At 40.0% G+C, this 17,096-nt stretch overlaps 1 protein-coding gene across 5 annotated transcripts; it reads right to left on the bottom strand.

The window, feature by feature from the left end:
• Positions 1-852: 852 nt before the first annotated feature.
• LOC112295196 (CHD3-type chromatin-remodeling factor PICKLE) lies at positions 853-15,632 on the bottom strand. Of its 5 annotated transcripts, XM_024546476.3 has the most exons (34): positions 15,270-15,411; positions 14,023-14,066; positions 13,497-13,655; positions 13,107-13,265; positions 12,393-12,530; positions 11,960-12,132; positions 11,605-11,775; positions 11,043-11,281; positions 10,614-10,709; positions 10,178-10,317; positions 9,735-9,950; positions 9,476-9,583; positions 9,293-9,343; positions 9,065-9,164; positions 8,764-8,906; positions 8,372-8,475; positions 7,999-8,137; positions 7,695-7,864; positions 7,279-7,345; positions 6,710-6,832; positions 6,274-6,380; positions 5,818-5,899; positions 5,422-5,628; positions 4,907-5,087; positions 4,516-4,624; positions 4,257-4,331; positions 4,064-4,125; positions 3,850-3,926; positions 3,568-3,701; positions 3,244-3,407; positions 2,901-3,061; positions 2,345-2,684; positions 1,983-2,056; positions 853-1,627 (listed from the first exon to the last, which is right to left on the bottom strand). In XM_024546476.3, exons 3-34 carry the CDS (start codon positions 13,551-13,553, stop codon positions 1,037-1,039), a joined length of 4,758 nt encoding a protein of 1,585 aa, XP_024402244.1. In that variant the 5' UTR covers positions 13,554-13,655; positions 14,023-14,066; positions 15,270-15,411; the 3' UTR covers positions 853-1,036. The 5 variants fall into 5 exon arrangements, with proteins under 5 accessions (XP_024402244.1, XP_090100477.1, XP_090100476.1 ...); XM_090244351.1 differs by lacking the exon at positions 15,270-15,411 and adding an exon at positions 15,543-15,632 and having other exon boundaries at positions 13,497-14,066; XM_090244350.1 differs by having other exon boundaries at positions 13,497-14,066; positions 15,270-15,549.
• Between the last annotated feature and the right edge of the window lie 1,464 nt (positions 15,633-17,096).

Below are 17,096 nucleotides of genomic sequence, written 5' to 3'. Positions count from 1 at the left end.
ACAGTTTCAGTCAATCTACCTGGTTGGAGCGAGTGAACAATGAACACAGGCAGGAATGAATGGTGTTAGTTGCCGTGCGCAGATGCTACTTCAATGCTCGTTGAGATTGTCCTTTCCCTACAGCAACTTTTTATCTGCAAATACAAAAGTCAGATAAAGAAATTACTTGCAAAGCCTCATAAGAGCCAGCAGTAGAGTACCACTGACAAACATGAGGTGGTCTGTTTTTCCTCTTTGCCTGAAAATGACGAGCAATTACGGTCGGCTGGTTTTTATGTGGTTTTTATTTGTTGCAGGGAATACGATCATCGTTGCGTGTTGTGTACGACACTACAATGCTAACTCACTCAAGACAAAACATTTTCACTTCTGCGTTACGAAATATTTGATGCATTAATATCTGCACCAATCACTACGATACCCTTCAAGATACTTTTGCCAAATATTTTGGGTGCAGCACGTATATCAAGCCCCCTGGCTTAACACACATTGTATACGAAATGGTGGGTTTTCAATCCCACAATAATACGCAGTACACCGGTAAGAATGTGCAAGAGTAAACATATTTTTCAAAACATTTTTACGGTGGGAAGATATCAAAAACGCAGAAGAGTCTCGTAAGGAACAGGGGGACCCATCAGTAATAACACGAAAGTCATATCAATCAAAATCATCCGCAATTTCAGGTGCTTCAATAATGTAAGCATGTAACGGATGGGTCAATAAAATATTCTCCTCATGTAACAATGGTTGATAACTCCAATGGACACCCCTCATCCTATCTGAGCTCATTTCGCGGTCTCCGTGTCCAAGTCTAAGTCAAAGACGACGCACGCTGAGGAAAGTAAAAAGTTGAATGTAGAATGCACGAATGATGAAATAAAGAATCCAGCATGACCCACAGGACAAGCAGAGTTATTTACAAGTTGCAAACCTGGAGTTTCAGGCGCGAATTCAAGAAGGTTCTGTCCTCAACCTTCACCAGCGCCCTCTCTGGATAATAAATGGAGGAATCTCATCTACAAACGCAATCAACTCAATCTCTGTCCAAGTATACAACGGCAGGAGGCCACTTGCCTTCTTCGTACTGAGGAGCAACGCTAGGCGTGGGAGCAGCATGAGCAGGAGGCGTCATCTGTAGTGGAGAGTGTCTTGGTCCGCCCAAGTCGACCCTCATCCCAGGCTTCAGGGTTTGCAAGCCCTGTGGCCATGAACGCTCACCCGCATCTGCATCTGCATTCTTAAGAAACTGGTACTCATGAACTTCGTTGCCGGGTTCACTAGTTGGAGTAGGAGATGAGGGTCGCCTGGTCTCTACATCGCATTCAATGTCGGAGTCTATCTCTCTATCGAATTCTTCGTTGAAGTCTTCGAGTCCATCGTCAGACTGGCCATCAACTCCGTCTTCTTTGGCTCCCTCTACAGCAGGCTCAGCTCCCTCTGCACCATCTGCTTTTTTCTTACGGCCAGTCGACTTTCGAAGTGGCTGATCAAACAAAGCATTTCGCATGTCTACGCAAAGGATCTCAATCTCTCGTAATGCCTTTCGGACTCGAAGCCCTGCTGACTTGTTCCCACCATAAGCTTGGATGGCGTCGCCTTCGTTCTCATTTACTGTTGCGCATATCTGTATTCGCCAAACACAATTAGAATGTTGTGCCTACTCATAATCAAATTAATAGCAGGTATATTTAAGTGCTCCTGATCACTCCCCATTGAGATCCCAGCATGAGGATTCTAATGTTCCAACTTCGAGACCAGGTGCAATTTGATTCGTGACTACATATAGCAACAGTAACTTCATAGACTGCAATTAAACCGACAGAAAATAAGTGTGAATCCGGCATTTCCATTAATGAGACGGTGAAAGAGTATTTCGCATGTGCTAATGCTACGGACATACTATTGTCGGTACTAATACAAGTGACAGAAAAAAGCAATGAGCAAATCTGAAGAAAATCATTCAACAAGAAAATCCGCACCTGATTATAGATGTGAGCAACTTTCAAGCGACCTTCTTCTTTGTCAAAAGCATTTGCAGCAAGTTCTTCAGGTGCTGAGGCCAAAAAAAAAAAAAAAAAACGAAGACGGGAGAGAGCGAGAGAGTCAATTGTGCGTGTTCAATATTTTTATTTTCTGATCAAATATTGCAAAACTACGAACTAAAAACAAGAATATCACTAAAAGCCTAAATATCTCAAGATCCGTGGATTGGCCTTGCATATCCAGACCAATCAAAAGCCCAAAATAGCATGAGAAAATAGCCCAAAAAGTTCAATAGAAGCAATCGCTTTCATAAAGGCAGTATTTCATTGATTTCAAAACAAAGATAACGAAGACTTACAAATTTGCACAGGATGCCGAGGAGGAAGAGGACCACGTTCTTGCACATGAGGCCGCATCTGTTGCATTGGATGATATTGCGATTGTTGTTGGGCACCCATTCCCATATTGTTGTTCATCATTTGAGGCGACTGGTAGCCTCTCATCATTGGATCATTCATCATCATCTGCGGCGTTTGATAGCCTCTCATGCCATGATCATTCATTATCGTCTGTGGTACCTGATGACTTCTCATATGAGGATCATTCATCATCATCTGTGGTGCTTGGTGACCTCTCATAGCTTGTTCATTCGTCATCATTTGCGGAGGAGGCTCCTCAACCTGAACTTGGTCAGCCCCCTACATATACAGGTAATAACAAAGTCACTCGAAAGTAAATAAATAGTGGGACCTTTCGTTACTCTTCATACGAACTCATTACAACAAAAGGGAACGCCGGTTGACTATGTAACCTCTTCAAATAAAGAAATGTGTAGTGCACATATACTTTACTCCCAAGACCCTACAAAATGAACAAACAAATGAATGTTGACCAATAGATTAAGTGTGATGTACCGTGCAATGATATTCTGCATTCAAGACCTTCTCCAAAACCAAAACTCTTCTCTTTACGAAGTCAACCATCCGTTTCTGCAGATAAGCCTCTCTCTCTTCTCTGTCAGCCCCAACTGGCAATCCAGGAGGTCCTTCCTCATCAGCAGGAGCAGGCGCTTCACCTTCGCAAATACAAACACACAGCTCAACATAAGACCTCTATGACACTCGGAACAAAAAAGAAAAAGAAAAGAAAACGAAAAACGAATATCAAAACTAAATTCTAGGCTAGGGAACACCAGCTACATTAAATAACTCTCTAATTAATAATCGGAAGGTTTCGAGTGATAGAAGCTAAGCTGACCACGTCCTGAAGGGTCCTCTGATTCACCCGGACGAGCGTCACCGTTTTTAGAAGGCCCAGCGCTATCATTAACACCTCGCAGAAGCAGCTCACCGCGAATGACAGGGCCCAACCCCAACTGAGGATCTTCCACAATCGACAGCCACCTCCCATAGCCATGCCGTCTGTTGGGTGAACCCAAACCAAAAATCATACGAGTTCTGGTAAGACGTCCCTACTTGAGAATTACAAGCAGCTCTGCCTTGCTGCCATAACCTCTTTCTAATAATCCATTACGTCGTCTAAAATACAAACATCCATAACACAATTTTAAGAATAACTTACGAGCATATTGCGTACAACAGTTTGCGATCGTGCTCCTCTTTCCAGACTTTCGTATTTCGAAGAGAATAATAACGATACATATGTGAACCTTGAGAAAAAAGAGGCATTGCTGGGTCTTCTGTCAGCGCTTTAACCTGTACGAAACATCACCCAAGTTAAAACATGGGCGTAATGCACGACACAAAAATGAAAAAAATATCCAACTCAAGAGACGACAGAGATGAACAGTACATATTTAAAGAGGAGAAATTATTTTGAAATATGAGTAGAAATGATAGCAACCTTGTCGCGAATAAGGTGCAAAATCGCCAGTCGTACCAAGACATCTTGGATACGAAGACCTTCCTTGGGTATACCATCTGCAACCCAAAAACGTTGACTGTTTAGAATTGCACAATACTGTCAGTTTCATACGAGCTGTGCATCCAACTTTTCAATGAGGTTTAACGTTCAAGGTGAAGGAAACAAGGATGCAATAGCAGAAGATTATCCTTACCAGAGAAAAAAGGGGAGTCGTTGATATCCTCCGCAATGTGGCTCAAGAATAGAGTGCCATAACTGTCAACCATAATTAGATTAGATAGGGCCAATATCTTGAAACAAATCACATAATAAAACCAGCCCGGAGACCATATCGATCAGGAAGTATTATTTCAGAAAGAAAAACAATAAGCATGACGATTCCTTACTCCTTAATCTCCTCAGGTGTTTTTGGCTTCAGACGAGGAATAAACTCAGACCAGCTGAAATCTCCTAAGCCAAACCTGCGAGTGTAGAAAATACATTGTTTCAAAATAAATATAGAAAGCGTCTACCTTTATATCTCTAGCTTGAACACAAAGGCGAACAGAAAGTAAATTAGCTTTATACCTCAAGTTCGCAATATAAGTTGTATGTACAAGGCATATCAGACTAAGCATCTCTAGTACAACTAAGATCAGCACTCACCTCATCAGGACATTAACAAATACAGAACGCTGCCTATGATTGAATCCGAGAATTCGAAGTTCTCGGCCTTCTCCTTCCATCAACGGTGGTGGCTCGCCTGTCATACGTTCTTCACACAATAACAAGAAAAAACGGTTACAAGTTAGGGAAAGAACTTTGAAATATACAAAGCACTTTATCTCTAGCTAAATAATAGATATCAAATTAAGAAAGTCAAGAACTCCCTGGAGTGAAATACATCCTCTATCCAACGTTATGTAGCTCACCGACACACCAACTTTCTTTGGTAGCTTCAGTTAGCATCCTCAACATTTTAATAATAGCATAATCGGCCTATTCTCACCAAAGAAAATTGCGATACATAGTACTCAAAAGAAATCCCTGAACGTACCTTTGACTCTCTTCCTCGAGGGCTGCAACTTTTTACTACCCGAAACTTCACCAACCTCACCATTAGAACCGGGAGAGTCTGCATCTGCAGTAGGCGCCCACTCGGGTTCTTGTCCGTCATCGGAATTCATCTCAGCCATACCTGCTAGATCATCCTCTTGAGAATATAACCCAGGTCTCACCTGCACAAATTTCCACCACAAGAAAATGAAGTGATAAATCTACAATGTCAATCTTCATTTACAAATGTTCACCAGCATCAACTCTTCGTAATTTTATCCTAAACTTCTAGGTTGAAAAATGAGTTGGATCCCGATAATGGTCTCCCAGCAGAAAACTGGTACATGCTACAAAAAGACATCGTAGAGGATAGTGAAGAGCACGTAGCACCATTAACCATGTCATTCAGATTCACCAAATATTCACTAACTAAAGATTGGACAAAAGCTTGGGAAATGAGTGAGACATTATTGGTCGCCGCAAGTTATACACCAGAATGCTTGAAGGATACACTACCTGTCTGCGACTCCGCTTGCCTTTCCCAAGCTCTTCAAACTCTTCCACTTGCTGCTCGACAACTCGGTCCTTCAACAAACTATCCCAAAACTGTGCCCGCCCTTGCCCCTCCATTTCAGCCTCCAGCTTGGCACGGGCCTCCCTCTCAGCCTCCTCAGCAGCGGCCGCTGCTGCATCCTCGTCATTAATGTAATCAAAATTTGCAACCTGTTGCAAATACAATAGTCAAACAATACATTTTAATATGTGGAAATACGAAGACTGGTAGTCACGCTTATGGGTGCGAAAGAAAGCCCAGCGGCATATCCAAGACCAGAAAGGTTTGATCTTCAACAACGAATGTGTAAGGTAAAAAATCAGTGAAATTTCGGGTTCGTTCACCATAACAATTATTACCTTGAAAGCTTTCAACAAGTCACTGTCTTCTTCGTCATCTGCTTTCTCTTCCTCATCATTAACTTGGGCTCGATCCAAAAGCCTGCATGCATTCAGCGGGTTTCCGGTTAAAGTTCTCAATTCCGCGAGCCAAATTAACGCTCGTAAATTCAGGCTTCAACATTGCAATTTCCATATTATAATAAAATTGACACGTGTGCTGAAGAGATCTTACAATCACGACTACTTGACACACGTTTCAGAGAGAAACTGAGGGAAGTTCTCATAACCTCAAGTTGTCAGGACGACAAAGAAATCACTGACACAACTCATTGACGGCCAAGATATTGACTAAGTTGAAGGTAGGATGCAGAGATATAACACGGTGGAAGTGGACTAGTGTGAGGAACAGCAGACTCGTGGGAGGAATAGAAAATTACTGAACAACATATGTCAGAAACCTTGCAATGGACAGACCTATCAATGGCAGCATCGTCATAGTGGATTTGACGTGTTTTTCCATCTTCATCCTTTTCACTAAACAACTCCATTGCACCATACCGCAAAATGTCATCAAGTTCCTCCTGCAGTATATATCATGATGACCACTTCAAAAATAAACTAATGTCTTGAGTCGACAGTTGCACGATAAACACTTTATCACAATCTGTGTGTATACCAGCTAGATTTAATCTCAAAGAGCTGATGACCAATTCACTATCTGCAGATGCAAAGATCTTGAAATCACAAGTAACAAGTCACAAATTGTGAACTTGATAGCGCCAGATCAAACAGTACGAAATCGAAAAACCACTACAAAACTGATCACACCAGGATTGGCACAAAATTTGATCAGGCAGCGCCAAATTAAAAATTATGAAACCCTGTACAATAGCTTTGACACGATATGTACCTGATTGATGTTTTCTTTTTTCATGCGGCCTACAACCAGATGCTCTAAGACCATTTTTTTCTTTGTCATTTGCATCATTCTTTCTTCAATTGTTCCACGAGTAACAAGACGAAAAATCATCACCTGCACAAATATATAGATATATTGATGAAACCAAGTTGATGTACAGCACTTATTTTACGTGCTCCTCAGAGTGTTTCGAAGACTATGACTGACTACACCTACCAATCGTCACATTAAAACTGCCGGACAACCTCAAACTGCAAAAAATAACTCCTGAACCTTCTCAAAGGAGTAACAAGAACATAAGAGGAATGGTATCCCCAATACAGCAACCACTCCGAAATGGGTCTGCACTGGTGTTCGCTCTCCTAGTGCACTTGTATTATTACCATGAGATTCATAGGTAAGAGAACATTAGAAGACGTACGTTTGTGTGCAAAACAAAATAAGAACATTTGAGATACATAAAAAATAGAAAATAAACCAGTTGTTCGATAGAGCCCCGGAATCAATGGAACCGTAGGTAGTTAGAAAAATTACACAATTAGAGAATTGAAGAGTTTCACCTTATTTTGTTGACCTAGTCGATGAGCCCGAGCCATAGCTTGAAGATCTGCATGAGGATTCCAATCACTGCCACAAAACCCATAATTCTTCAAATTAGAGGCTACGATACTTTGTTCAAAACTCTCAAAGCCTCTGAACGAATTTACACTATGCTCAATCAAGAGACTTATTACATGCAGAAGTGATATGAGTAACATTGCCTATCATCAAGAATCACATATTCTCATGGAATGTTCTGGATTAGAAGACATAAAAATGGAAAAGCTCAAATTCTACAGAACTCAGAACTTGAAGACTTAGAAATAATTATAGGAAACTCGAACTAATCAGAAGTTTCATAAATCAGCAAATAATATATAGAGTACCATGATTAGTATGTTATCTTTTAATATGAGGAGCTGATAACTGATAGTACCTATCATATATAATGACAGTGTCTGCTGTAGCCAAGTTAATACCCAAGCCTCCAGCTCGAGTCGATAACAAGAAGCAAAACTTGGTGGAGTTAGGTGCGTTGTACCGATCGATTCGGATTTGGCGTTCAGATCCACTTATTTTACCGTCTATTCGCTCATAACCCCATTTCTGAAACAAGGAATTCCGATTAAGAACGTTCTTGCATCCAGTGAATTACAAGCGTTTACAACTATTGCAAGAAATGCCAAAACTGAAGACATGTTAGCTTGAATGTCCACATGAGGAGAAAGTTCGAAATGAACCTTCAAATGCAGCCAGTCTTCCAGAATATCAAGCATGCGCGTGAACTGAGAATATATGAGAACTCGGTGGCCTTGAGCATGTAATTTTGTCATCATTTTATCCAGCAGTAATAGCTTCCCTGAATTCTCCAACAACTGCCTGCCTACCACAAGGCCAATACTTTCTGTTAAAACGCACTTAAAGTTGGAAAACATTGCAGGAAAAGTAAGTGACTCAGGGAATCTTGCAAAAAGCATTCATTAGACCACATATAGCGACGCATTTCCAGAGATCTAGGATCATTTTCATGTAAATCTCCGAATTAATCTCAGTTCGCAATCGACTACTAGAGATAGTCCAGCAATCTCATAACCTATGCAAACTAAAACCCACCTGTTCGCTTCAGCCTGATTTCTCACAGTAGGTTCAACCCCCTCCAAAAGGTAAGGGTGTCCACACAATTTACGTAGTTCCATAACCACGTTGGTAAGTGAAACCTGCAAACAAGAAAGCCTTGAGACGACGAGCACAATATACCTATGAAATTTTCTAAGAGGTACAACTTGTATATTAAGAACTAAGAGGCATACAGGTTAACAGCAGTGATAACAAGCCCCTATAAATGAAGGAGAATTCACACGAAATTCCCAGAACAAATTTGAAAGAGTACAACTTAACCAGTACTACATCTACCTGAGCAAATCCCTGCAGCTACATGCTAGAGATTTTAATCAACCATCTCATACAAGAGAGCATTAAAGAGGGACGAAGATTTGATTTAGAACCTGAGGACCACCCTGCTTAGCCAAAATCTGATAGTTTTTTGTCAATATTGCTTTGTAAAACTCCTTCTGTAGGCTACTAAGCTCCACCCGCAGAATGAGTTCCTTCTTAGGTGGCATTTCTTTCAAGACATCTTTCTTCACTCCTTCAAACAAGAAAAACGACCACAAATGGTCAGATTGACTCTGCTACATATTTTAAGCTGAAGACAAGACGTACAATCATCAGATCTTGCATCTGTAATGCCTTCAGAGTTCCGATAAGCATAGATAAAGTGCAGCTAGGTAACACAAGTTAACTTACTGCGTAGTAAGTGAGGTGCCAACATCTTGTGCAGCCGCCCAACTTGCTCCTCCTGATTAATGTCTTGAAACTCTTGCTGGAACTCCTCTAAACTATTAAACTGCATAAGCACATACCGACATGGAGTGTAAATTGGCCCACGAAATAGAGACTTGTCACCTTCAGACATATGTTCAAGTCAAACAAATATAAGCCCTTAAGATTACGAGTAAGTAGCGCTATACTAACCTTGCCTGCATCGAGAAAGTGCATCAGCATGAAGAGTTCATCCAGGTTGTTCTGCAATACCACATAAGAATCTATCAGAAATTGTGGACGAAAAGTTTCTCGCCTGTCAGTTGGAACATATGTAACTTGAGGTAGGAAAGAAGGAAATAAAGATAAGAAAACAATAAAGATAAGAAAAAAAACCTGTAAGGGTGTCCCTGTGAGGAGGACTCGGTGGCGGGTGGAGAAAGTTGTGAGGGTTTGAAAAAGCTTAGAATCCTTGTTTTTCAAACGATGTCCCTCATCCACAATCTGAAAGAAGAAAAATACAAAATAGTAGACAGTAAAAATCGTTTCAAAGAATAAGATTGCACACTAAACTCATCCTATGCTTGGAAATAATTCCAGCCTCAAGACATTAAGAACCTTTGATTCTAATACTAAAGAAGGGATAGGTCAGTACCAAACATTCCCACTTAAGAGCTTTAAGGATTGCAGTATCAAGATTTATCATCTCATAAGATGTCAGCAACACGTCAAACTTTACTCGGTCTTGCTTGCTCTCCCCTGCCATCTTCTTCTTTCCTTTGTCCTTCGATTTCTTTGAACTCTTTTGAGGAAAAAAGAACTCATACTGGCGAAGAATGGCCCGCGCTTGAGAGGATCCAACGTACATGACCTGAGTGTATGCAGTACAAATAGTGAGGAAAGAACTTCGTCAGTACACCGAGACGTTAACTCAAAACAATACTAGTTATTAAATATTACGTTACATATTCCTAGTCGTTGGTTAAATATGACAAATTGAAAGTCAAGAGACGCATAAACAATGTGGGTCAAAGGATGTAAGAAAAACAAAAAGGAAATTATACAATTAAGGAATAGTGATAAGCCATGGCAACATACCACATTCATTTGAGGACACCAAGTGGCAAATTCCCGCTCCCAATTCCGTAAAGTGGAGAGTGGTGCTACGACCAGATGGGGCAGACCCACATTCTCCTCCACTAAAGATCCCAAAAGTGAGATACTTTGAATCGTTTTACCTGGAGATAACAAAAATGAGAGCAACCCACATCTCATTATCAGAGAAGTCATTGAAAGAATAGACTAAGGCATGATCATGTCACATTCTCAAGCTTCCTTGACGCGATTATTTATACATCTTCGAAGCTATATTTTATCAGCAACAGCTCGTAATGGAAAAAATTGACACGGTTAAAGTTTAGCTGCGAACAGAAGGTTAGCCAATATGCGATTGATGAAGTTGTACAATATCCGCAAGAAACTAGAAAGTAGCGAGGAAGCTGCAGCTGAAATAAGGGTGAGATGGATTTCATACCCAAACCCATTTCATCAGCTAATATTACATGCTTGTTTTGCTCCCATGCAAACCGCAGAAAGTTTAAGCCCTCCAGCTGATATGGATGCAGCGAACCTGTTCGATACAACCCACATTCCATCCTCTGATATTCAACCCAAATAGTCAACGTACCAACCTGATATCTCTTTTATCCCACTACTTGAGACAACGTGTTCATGAAAGTTTATTTTCAACTCCACTGAAGGTCCAACAGTATACTGTGGTCTTGTATTTGCACTTCTACAAGACCAAATAACTACAATCACTGTCATTACCAAACCTGAAGGTACGTTCGTCCAAATGTCACTTCTTAATTGAATAAAACAAATCTTCATCATGTTCTCCAAAAAAGTTGAGACGACATCGGGATGGAAGAAACAAACAAGGATATAATGAAGTAATACATACCTCCAATCAAAAATTTAGGCGTTTTTTTGAAGGGTTTGAAGTCCTTTCTTCGCCGCTTGAGATCTTTACTGTCGAGCGCTGAACCTTTTCGCTTCTTCAATACTTGACGACTCATAATCTCCTTAAATTTATCTATCTCTGCTTGAAAAGCTAAGACATCTTCTTCAACTTCCCATGTGGCCTCATCGTAACCAAGTTCCTTCCATTTGACCAAGTATTCCGTGATATCACCATTATGCCTGCAGACAAATATGGAAAAATGTGCGCCACTGTAAGCGTAACTACCAAACATACATAAATAAATCGGATACAATAGAAAAAGACCCAAACAGTGCGCGAAAGCATGATTTCCAACCTACATGCACAGACAATGCGGTAAAAAATAGGAATGCGAAACCTTCTGCTCTAGCCTTCAGTGTTCAGCATTACATCCAATACGGCATGGGAGCACCCTTGAGAAATAACTACTCATCTTCTAGTTGACCAACCCCCAGCTCAGACGGCTAACCATCACCAGTCACGAACCCTAAAATCCAAACACAGGGGAATAGTAGTGCCGAACCTCATATCAAGAACACGGTCAACAGTAGTCCACTCTGGTCTAATAGGCATGCGATCCTCATCGGGTGTGTTCCAATTTCTGGTTCCATCGAGCATCTTATGAAAATGGTTGAGTTTCATTCTTAGACCTGCAAAGTTCTTCATACCCCTCTCTAAGTCTTCTGCAGTGACCCTGCCGCAAGGAAAAAGAGTCAATCAATGCGTTACTTCACAGTTTTTATTTTTTATTTTTTTTCCCCTGAGCAACTACATTCTCGAAGAAAACAGTTTCACGGATGGAGCAATCAATATTCAAAATGAACACCAGACAACCCAAAGCAACTGGTGAGAGTCGACTAACAATGGTAGCCACATACCATGAGCAGTGCAAATAAGATCTAGACTTCCACTTAACCAAGTATTGTTTTACAAGCTTCTGTGGTTGATCTTCTGAACCTTTGTCTTCAACATTCACAGGAAGTTTGCCGGGAACTTTCATTGGTCTCATCTGAGTATCAATGAACTTTTCCACGTCACCAAGTGGGTCTGCCTGTGTAACCCATCGTTCGGAAACCGACAAAGAATATTTCAGAAATTGTCACAATACTAGCAGCAAAAGTACCCAAAAAAATTGAACATAACTTTACAAAGAAGCCTCACGCGAAAAGCAGCAACACGCATTCAAACTCTAGTGCTGGAGATAGCTGGTTAGGTCAGGTCGCAGTTTTCCTTAGAAGCAGAGCATAAATAATGCTGAACAAGTGTATACGACTATAAAAGCAATTTGTTCGGACCAGTCGGGGGACTTACACATTTGGGACAGCTCCATTTGCCTCGTGGCACAACTTTCATAGGCGGATCCAAACACCCAAGATGAAACACAGCTGTACATGTGTCACAACACAACAAATCTCCTCCCAGATGGCAAATACTGCAGAAGTCCTCACTCTGGATTTCAACAATTTCATGACGTTACTTCCGAGACAGCCCCACATCAATACCACATGCATACCGTGAAACTTCATTGCAACAAAACCTGGGTTAAAGGCTACCAAACAACGTGACAAGACACTAGTACGAGTCTCAGAATATCGTGACTTCGAGAACGAGGTCAGAAGAATCCCTAGGGCTATTTCGACAAACGACCAACTAATTCTAATGTTTTGAGGTCAAGCTTATTAGTGAATGCTACAAGAAAGGCAAGTGTTCCATGCCACTGAAATGAACTATACCAGAAAGAGAGAAAATTAATAAACAAAATAAAAATAAAAGCTAAACTAAGATAGACTTTATAACGTGCAGAGCCTAAAACAAACTCTTCGGTTTTTCATGCACTGATGATCAAAAATCAGAGCAACGCCCACCTAGTTTGTAATCACGAACAGAATGCTGTTCTTACAATACACACTTCTAATTGGGTTCACTGTTGAAAGATAGTAGGCGTGGAACATAATCAGAAATGAAGATGGATGAGCGAGTTTCAATTGTTCGCAATGTTACTCTGAACTTGAGTGAAGGTCATACCTGTTCCATCTTAAGAACTTCTTTCTCCTCATCTTCCTCTTCTTCACCCTCATCTGCCTCCTCTTCCCATTCATCTTCTTCCATACCTTCCTCCTCTTCTACATACACAGGTTTTCTATTTGTCCGCTGCCTCAATCTCTCCGTAACGAGACTGTACTCCTGTAAACCTCAAAACAAAATCCAGGAGCGTAAGGTCAACGAACAAGGTGGAGAAAGGATCGACACCCATCCACGTCCAACCTTCAACTCTAGAAAACTTGAGCTGCAAAGCTGCACTTACCAACCCGTAAAAGCCAGGTATATTCGAGCCAAGCATTCAATAAGCAGCTTATGACATCAATAGTAAGCAAAAACCAATGTCAAGAGCTAATTCAGGACAAGCTCACAAACCTCATCTCCATCGCCGCCTTCGTTCACAGGCTCGTCCGTAAAGTCCTCTTTAGTCATGTTGAAGAAAATTTTCTTCCCTTCTCAGATTAGAGCAACTCTGGCGGGACAGAGACTCGGATTACCAGAAACCCTTACATTCACGACACTCACGATGCGCGCCTTCAATAGTTGCAACGCTGTTGTCAGTGTGAGATAACAGCATCGATAATTAAGTCTAGCTACAAATCTACCCTAGAATCCTAGGGAAAAATTTACGAACTCCTGAATGTTGAAAGCGAACCCTTGCAAAACACCGAGACCGAAGTATATAACCGAGGAAGGTAACCCTATATTCTTTAAGTAAACTTCGACGATACTCCACACAGCCGACTCAATTCGCTTTGGATACTACGCTTCTAAAAGCATAAAGTTAGCAAACCCTGGTGCTTCAGAGTGACAAACTCCTTCAATGTTCAGGGATAAGAATACGCCAAGCGTTATGAAAATGAATTAAAACGAGGCCAAGGAAGTCGGCCAAGACCCATACTGTAATCTGAGAGTGAAAGAGGTACTGCTGCGGTCTCCTTGCAACTGCAGAAACAAGCATTTCCACAAAAAGTAAAAACAAAAATAAATTTTAAAAAATGCTAATGAAAAGAGTGTGTAATAAACTTCACCTCACATAATAATAGCACACCACTTTGCAAATGCTATGAAGGGCTCAAATGACAGCTCAACTGTGGACGTCTACAATGACATGAAAGGCAAAATATTCCCTCGAAAACGCATTACCACTTCAAATACATAAACAAAAAAACACACACACACTTGCACAAACCAGTTGAAAACCTAGGATCAGCGCTAGAAACTTAGGACATAATCAGGAATACAACTAAACTTAAGATAACTCGAAATGCTCTAATGAAACCATACCAACAGCCTACCTAAGATCTCTCTTGAGTTAATTCAGTACAACTAACGTGTGTGAGACTATTTGATCAGGACCTTAATATAAAAAATTAGGTTGCTTATTATCAATCGTCCAGTAAAGTAAACGCTCAACCCTTAATTAGTTTCACAAACATAGAGACAGGAAAGTAGGACCCATCTATCCGGCATTGTAATGCAATTGCACTACAGCAACGCACCACACACGAGCAAAACAAGACGAGTAGATATATTTTTCAAGTCCGCTGCTTAAAGCAGCTTGTGAATCTGCCCGACCTCGGCCAACTTATCCTCCCTCTTACTCAACAATACAACTCCTCTAGTTACCACTTCATCCGACCTGTATTTCCAAATGTCCTCGAAAAATCAACAACCGACACCACCTCCACACATTCTAGCTACATGGGGGCCCAGCTACACCACTTAAGTATTGTTTCCCGCCGGATTCACGAAAACCAACCGTCGGCTTTCAAAATAAATAAAAATAAATACCGCTCCGGGATAAAAATTAAAAAAAACAAAACAATAAATAATTTTTCTTAGAAGTTCATCCAACGCGACTCATCACAACCTGGGCAACCAACCCCGGCTGGACCACACACCGGACCACCACCTCCAGAGGAATGTGGCAACTCCACCCACAAAAAACCTGACGAGTACAAAACAGACGAAACCCAACCGGGTCAGAGAAGCGACCAGGCAGGCAGGCAAGCAGGCAGGCAAGCAGGCAGGCAGGGAGGAGACACCGCAGCGACACAGAGAGAGACAGAGATAGAAAGATAGCAATGGGGTGGGGAGGGGGAGGTGGGGGGGGGGGGGGGTGGGGCAAATGACGCAAAACCCTACCTGAGAGCAGTCGACTGCTGCAGCACGACGCCACCACAGGGAAAGGAAAGGAAGGGGAGACACGGAGAAAGGAAATGGGGGAAAGGGGGAAGACGAACGACGACGACAACACAGCAGCAGAAGAAGAAGGGGAAGGGCACAGAGCAGGGCAGGGAAGGAAGGAAGGAAGGAAAGAGGGAGGGATAGGGGTTGAGGGGAAAGCAAAGGAGAGAAGCGAAGGAAAGGAAATGTAAGGAAACAGAAGAGTGGAGACCCTCTCTCCTGCTAATCTACCTCCACAAGGATGGCGTTACTCTTCTGCAGCAGCAGCAGCAAAAACTGAATGCTATGCTGATACATTGATAGATAGTACCATAAGCACAACTACAGCCCCTCCTCAAAGGGGTTCCATTCACTCACTCACTCACTACTGATGCTGCTACTGCTTCGTAGTAGTCTTCCCCTCCTCCTCCTTCTTACTAATTATAAATATTAATTATTATTATAATTTGCAATGAGGAAAAGAAAGAGGCAGCAAGGGAGGAGGAGGAGGAGGATGGAGGAGGATTTCATTTCTCTCTCCTTTGTTTCCTTTTTCATTCTTGTCTTTCTTTCTGGAGAGTTTATGAGGCACCTGCCCATCCATCCCCATCTCTTACAATACAACAAATCACGTCCTCCTCCCTTGCCGTCATATTTTGTACCTATGTTTTCAAGTATTTGTGTGTATGTGTGTGTGGACATGATTTGGTTTTTGGGGCTTGTGTAGGATGTTTATTTATTTACTTTTATCATTATACTACTTTTATGATGTTTTGAAGAATGCATACATCAATATATATATATATATATATATATATATTTAATGTGTTATTTAGGAATTAAAAGTTAAAGAGTTTATATATAGCATTTGATTAATTGACTTGTTGTCATTTAAGAAAATTTTGTACTTTATCAGCAAAAGATTCAAAGGCAATACAAATGTCATATGGAGATATCACTAAGAATAGAAATTTAAATTTTAAAGACAGAAATAAAATATGTCTTTTTAAAAAATATATTATTACAAAAATAGCTATTGAAAAAATTAGACTATTAAACTTTAAGTCTCTTTATAATTAAAAATCAAGTAAATTTAATAAATATTTTTTTGAAACTTATTTATATTACTACAAATTGATAATATTAAATTTAATAAGAAAGAGGATGTTTTGTAGAGATGTTTTGAAGGCCTAAATTCAATTTAAGTCACTTAAATTTGTTTCTTTTATCTCAAAATATTGTATGTGTAGTTTTTAAGTGAATGACTTTGAATATCTATTGAATAAAGATAAAGAAGATAACATCTATTATATAAATTATCTAAAATTAATTAATTTTTAAGTAATTTTAAAACTTAGATTATTAAAGTTATTTATAGATGTTGTAAATAGATAAAGAGGTGATATTACAAACAAAAATAACTTGTAATCTTATTTAAACCTTCTAAAATCTAATAAATATTTATATTTGTATATTAATTTATATTTTTTAAATTATTAAAAATCTTAAGAATATTTGAGAACCTCTTATATAATTTTAGAACATTTTATTTTTTTTAGAAATTTTTTTAAACTTTTTGAAATTTTCATAATATTTTAGAATCAACAATCATATTTAATAGGATAAATTTTATATACTTTCTTCAAATATTTTGAAATATTAAGAATATTCTTATATTCTTGATAATAGCAAATATATCCCTTGTGGTCATATCCTATTATATACAAAAGATACATTTGATATTATCAAGAATACAAGAATATTCTTGATATTTTAAGATATTTAAGGGATATATGTAATTTTTTG

This window comes from Physcomitrium patens, chromosome 18 (genome assembly GCF_059467195.1).
Source record: "Physcomitrium patens ecotype Gransden chromosome 18, ASM5946719v1, whole genome shotgun sequence".
Taxonomy (NCBI): Eukaryota; Viridiplantae; Streptophyta; class Bryopsida; order Funariales; family Funariaceae; genus Physcomitrium; species Physcomitrium patens.
This window is presented reverse-complemented; position numbering and strand designations above follow the sequence as displayed.